General features: G+C 31.5%; 1 protein-coding gene across 1 annotated transcript in view; it reads right to left on the bottom strand.

Moving 5' to 3' along the window:
- Positions 1-2,419: 2,419 nt before the first annotated feature.
- LOC127706781 (uncharacterized) overlaps positions 2,420-6,458 on the bottom strand; it is a 31,521-nt gene continuing 27,482 nt past the window's right edge. The window contains exons 8-9 of the mRNA XM_052211466.1: positions 4,992-5,070; positions 2,420-4,372 (exon numbers count right to left, since the gene is read on the bottom strand). Coding sequence (XP_052067426.1) covers positions 4,027-4,372; positions 4,992-5,070 — 425 coding nt within the window. The 3' untranslated portion in view covers positions 2,420-4,026. The remainder of the gene's footprint in view (positions 4,373-4,991; positions 5,071-6,458) is intronic.

Below are 6,458 nucleotides of genomic sequence, written 5' to 3'. Positions count from 1 at the left end.
CAGATTTTGCCCTACCTGTCTTTGACAAATGGTGATTTGTGTCGCATAACAGACAATTATTTATTTTAGAAATGGTGTGACAGAGAACCAACGTTTCAAGTTAAAATTTCATACATATTATGATGAACAAAGAACGTGTATGTAGGTTTTTGAACAACAACAAAATGAAATGTACAAACTTAGATGTATCTTATTTGGTCGTTTTTACTATGACATGAAAAGTTCACAAAGTCAGAAGAAAGTATGACTATTAAGTTACATCTGAAACGACGGTGACTACACTAGCACAGACCGCTGATGCCACTAAACGTTCTGCAAGCACTAATCAGCCAATCACAAAACGCTGACGCCACTGAACATTCAGCAAGCAACTATAAATCAGTCAATCACAAAACACTGTTGCTTCATATAATTATATAACTATATCCCATATAAATAGAAAGTATTTAAACTTTCTAGGAATCTGAACCATATCATGCATTGTGCATCTCGAGCTCATATTTTTAGTCTCCAATTTATTTTGGGGGGTTTTCCTTAGCATATCACGGATTTCGCCATTCCTTTTTCTGGGAATCTATTTTGTATCACACAACACCATGAAGATAATCAATGAAATTAACATAATTTTGAAATGCTTGATTCATTTTAGGATTTTTGCTATTTCAGGCGTTTATCACACCTTCTCCTTTGTTGACCGTGCATCAAGTTATTCTTATGCCATGAAATATCTCGGACTTAACAATGATTTTCTTTTCACTGTATTTTAACTGGACTTTTACGTATAATATTTTCATGACCTTTTCACGGTAAATGTAGGTCATTTAATCATAGCAAATTTTCAAGGTATACCGTGAAATAACCGTTAAAAACCGCATGAAAACTGAGCCTTTTTAATGATTTTGTAATAGCATTGTGATGGCATAATATCTTTCTAGTGATTGCAAATAATAAATGCCAATATTCTAATTATGAGCTTTTGTATGATTGCCAATAAGACAACTATCTATTAAAGACAAAAAAGAAAAAAAATGATTGGAACAACTGCAAGTCAGTGTAAACGAATGTTATAGAGCTTATCCTAATTTTTATGTTACTAAAATAAAATTATTTATTCTATTCTATTCTGTTATGCCTCAATTTGGCCACTTTTGATGAGTGTGAATGACTCTATTTGCGTGTTTACGACCTTCAACAACGAGAAACGACAAGCCTCCCAACTCACAGTATTTATTACAAACACTTCTGAAATTATAATATCCGGAACTTTATCGTTGTTTAGTGAAATCATGCATGGGGATGTGTCCTGCTAACTCATATCCTACATTTTTTAAAAGTTAAAACTTCTATAGCATGCACAGTTTTGTAGAGATATCTAGAATATCAATATAAACCGAATTCGGGTATTTATTTTTACAATTAACAGCAGTATGTGAATATATTGTCATTATTTTGTCCGGCTAACTCATCTTATGATTTTAAATTATAACTTTTATATTATGCAGATTGTTTTTTGTTTTCAAAAAAATTGTTTTAGGATGTGGCAATTTAAGGGGTTTTATTTGTCAATGAATTTTCCACAATTGACAGTATTTCGGACTTTTTCATATTTTGTCAAAATTGTGCATGCCGCGTACATGGTTTGTCTGACTAGGTATTCCGACAGTTTTCAAGACAGACATTTTTTTTTGTTAGGCAGAACATTTATACATTAGTGAATATTTGAGACACAACCATTAAAAGGTTTTCTTCATCATCATTTTTACTGAATATAAATAAATGTTGCTGCACCAAACTTAATTCTGAGGAGGAGTATTATCTTTGTTTTGTTAACTTAAAGTCATCTCTTTGAAAGTTTGACATACTTTGATTGATTGTTATGAAGCATCCGTGTCATAGATAACCACGGAAATAAACCCCTCATCGTAGTCATAATTTCGTCCTCGTTTTCTGGATTAATACATCACCGAATAAGAAATGGAACAAGAACTGCTTTCATGCCACTCTGATACACCTGACTTTCATCGATTAATCATCGATGATCGGAAGAATTGAAACATGAGGTCAGTATATAGATACAGTTTTTTTTATTATTCCAGTCATAAAGTCATACAGTTAGCCGTATCATCATGAACAATTGATAAAAGTTAACACATATTAAGTCATAAAGTTAAACTATGTATAACAAATGTTAAATAAAACTTTGCTATGAAGAAGAAGAATTGTATTTGTTTAAATCCAAACAGTATGATTGTTTCTAAATCACACAGAGTAAAAACTCAAAAATGACATAATTATATGCATAAACATGTATAGGAACAGACACATACATGTATCTACGGTGATTTGACATGCACATTTTGATAAATGTTCACTGTAAACATATTGTTGTATAATTTCAAAACAAGGATCACCCTTCAACTTTAAACAGCTTTACCTTTGATGATTTGGATATTTTATCTCGCCGAATGCGATTTATATATAGCTATCCATACATTTATCTTCTTTGGTTGTTCAAGGCATTTGACTTAACTTGAACAAGAACGGTGCAAAGCAACAAATCAAACAAATGGGTATCAAAAATACAGGGCACATAATCCCTATAACCACACATAGCAACACAATTATTGCTTTTTAAAACCACTGTTAGCAATTATCGCAACGTCACAGTGAAGTTTCAATACAGGTTTTTTTAAAATAATTATGGTGGACTTTATTTGCATCCATATCCACAAAAAAAAAAAAAAAAAAAAAATCGAACGACGAGGTTTTATTTAGTAACATGTAAATATTTGAATTCGTACAATTTCGATCAAACAATTTATTGAAATTGCTGTGGCACGAAATGAGCAATTATACAAATATTAAAAAAATATATATATGTTAATAATATGTCTTGTTTACAGTTGTAGATCAGTGAAAAAAAAATATATTGATGCAAATAAAAAAATGATGGGTCATTAGAAAAGTACGTTTTCAATAATAATTTTAAAAAATCATTAATTTATACAAAAACTTATAATAGACCAAAAACGAATCGTATTTTTGAAATGAATTTGATGTGGTGCACTCAGGAGCAACAGTTGGAGAGTTAAAAAAATAATTGAAAAGATAGAAAAATAATGTACAAAAACGTTCGAGTGCATAAAACCAATCCTAAGATTTTAGATTTTGACATGGTGATGTTTGATACTCGATATACATGAAAGAAATAGCACTTTAGAGATTGTATAAACCATAACAGAAATTTTTTACAAATATTTACTTTTGCCAATATGAATGATTGGTTTCAGAGCCTCGGAATATATAAATTGAAACGTGAATTTTTACATTGCATATATGTGTTATTCGTCGAATAATGATATTGAAAAACAATGATCTTAATATATTTTTCACTACAAACATTTTGCCATTTTATTTATAAAAGTTATAATAAATAAACATCCACACCAAATGCAATATTAAACCAAGAAGCTAAAGCTCTAACATTTTTACGCAAGATAACGCCCCAATTAAACGCGGACATGCGTTTTATGTTTGTTTCTACACATACAGTTACTTTCATTTTTTTACAAACTTTTGTGATATCATAGAGAATGTTTGTCCGATTCAAGGACGTATACTAGAGGTTAGTGATACGTGCTGGGTTTGGATAAAATAAAACGTTTTCTATTGTTTGTAAAATAAATAAATGAGAAGAAAGTATGAAAACATAGACATTCACTTAAAAAAAACATTACAATTGAGCTCTGTATAATAAAACATATCTTGCACTGGACTCATTCAGATAAGGAAAGAAAATCATTTGCTTTAAATCACAGAAAATGGAGCATATTGAAATAAATTATTTAAAATCCACTTAATGACGTGATTGAAGAACAGTTTAAAATATGGCATAGACTCCTGTTAATTTTAAAATACAGTATATTGAACTGTGAATAAAATTTTGGACATCTTATTTTGTTAAGTTTCTCATCGATATCATTTCCTGTCAATTCATGAATATAATATCAACTCTCAGTCAGTTTCTTAATCTCTAGTTTCCGACTTTCCAACTATAGTAACATGACTGTATTCCGAAGAAGCGTCAATAAAGCACTGCCTTTCTCTCTCAGTCTCATTTGTATGGCTGTAGTCATTTTCCTCTACGGTTGCTATATTGGACATCATATCATAATTGCTTTCCTCTTTGGGCGGCCTCTGATTCAAACAGCGACGATCCATATGATCATAGGTATCTTCTACTGTTTTATGTCCTCTTGCTTCATCGATGGTTCTGTCTTGATTCATTGACCGATCAACTTGTGCATAAACTACATTTTTTCCATCAACAACGATTTGATTTTCGGAAGAATTTGATTGTAGTCTTTTCATTCTACAAATTAATGACAAATATTTAAGAAACACCAAGACATTAGCTTATATCTGATTCAAAATTATGAAATAAATAACTCTTTAACTGTGTTTCAAATATAAAAGAAACATTTGAATTGCAAATGATAAATAGTCACAGAATATATGAATCAACAAACAAATCGAGTGTTTTAAATAAATATGTACAATTTTGATTTTAGTGTTTAAAATTTGAATTTGAATTCCATAGCTATCTAATGCCAGTGATCGTTACATTGATAATATATGCCTTTTTAAAGGTAGTTTGGTCACTTTTGACATAATTCAGTAGCTGACCTGTCCAATAACGGAAGGATTTAAAAAAAATATCTAGCTGGTTTTCCACTTGACAAATGCAAACACTCGTGGTTCTGTTTTTTTCTCCAAGTTTCATTTTTATTAAACTTTTTATCAATTATATTGCTTCCATAACGCACCAGCTGTTATACCTTTTAATATCTAATAATCATCAAATGAAGTATGAGTATGTTTCAGTCTATGTGAAAAGCCAAACCCCTATAAAGTATTTAGAGATAAAAGTTTTCTTGATAAATGGATTATTTATTATAAAATAACAAATTTAGAAGTATAAAATAACAAACCTTATACAGAGGATGACTATTACAATTGTCACTAGTATTGTCAAACTTGTTGCAGCAATCACGGAAATGAGAAGGAATTCTACAAGACAGATTAGCTTACATAAAAGACTGAAGTACACAAATGTGTTTGTATGTTCTGTATGTGTGAGATAAAAGACAAACTAAGTACATTAAAAAGCATTTTTTATGTAAATGATTCATTTATACTGTATGCACTATAATTCTAAATACAATACAATTGCCAATTTGAGGGATCAGCCGTTTTGAATTATAAGTAGAGTTACAGGAAAACATCCTTCAAAGTTTAAAGCTCATCTCGGATCCAGCGATTCCACAACCTGGTAGTAGCAGTTTGAAGATACCGCCCAACAACAATCTTGGTTTGTTGAATGTATCCACTCAAGAGATTAAATTGGGTAAGGCAGCTGGTCTTTTTTCAGCACCCCCGTTTTCTTATCTAATGGGATTAAAACTTGAAAATCAATTCTTGAACCCAATTAGATAAAAATCACCCCATGATAACCTTAACAAGGCTGAATCCCTTTCTCATTTTGATTTTCAGAAGTTTCGGAAAATATGCCCCACTAGCACATTCAAGCCGTTGTGTTATTCCGACCCACCTCTGGAAAGTTTAAAAGGAAAAGCAGACATATTACTTAAATGCTCGATGGCTTCTTATTTCTGGATAGAATAATAAAACAGCAGAAGAATCCTTCAAAAAACGTTTCCAACGGTTTATGGTTATTTCGGTTCCTATCGACGAAATCGTCCAATGTATAGCATAACTGTTATACAAAGAGTTTTCCGCGTCTACGGTCCCTTCTAGTTTCCGGACTGGCCCACGCACATAAGATTCATAACCCGACAGATAACTCAAACTATTTCATTATTTGCAAAATGACGGAAGGTTCACGTAGGAAAAACATTTTAATTTACAGTTTACGCAGTATATGCAATTCTCATTATGACACTGTCTTGTTTTCTTCTGTTTTTTCTCTTGCGTAATTTGCGATGATATGGGTAAGCGAGATATCTATAAACAGGCGTATTGATCAATGCAGACATGCTTTGAACTATGAAGATGTGACTTTTTTTGAGAGAAATAGTCAAACCGAATGGCATGTCAAAATATGCAGTTCTAAGACCATTCAAAAGCATAATTCTGTTACCCTTATCATTTAGAGGCAGTCTGGCACGGACATTTACCCAATTCACCTATGACAGTCTTATTTGCATGTTTTCTTCTCAGGCGTGAACGGGTCAAACAAATTATGTACACATTTTGATGGCTTGCCCTTTACAACATATCAATTGTGTACCCTTCCTTAAATATCTTTGGGCTTTTGTAATGTGTCGTTTCACTTTCGTTCTCATTCTTTTAGGAAAAGAAGATCCACGGATATGGCAAAAAGTTGAGTTAATGAAGAAATTATCAAGTAATGCGCTCGATGGTATTACGTTTCTTAT

Source organism: Mytilus californianus, unplaced genomic scaffold (assembly GCF_021869535.1).
Source record: "Mytilus californianus isolate M0D057914Y unplaced genomic scaffold, xbMytCali1.0.p SCAF_6, whole genome shotgun sequence".
NCBI lineage: Eukaryota > Metazoa > Mollusca > Bivalvia > Mytilida > Mytilidae > Mytilus > Mytilus californianus.
The sequence above is the reverse complement of the archived record's forward strand: the minus strand, read 5'-3'. Positions and strand labels throughout refer to the sequence as shown.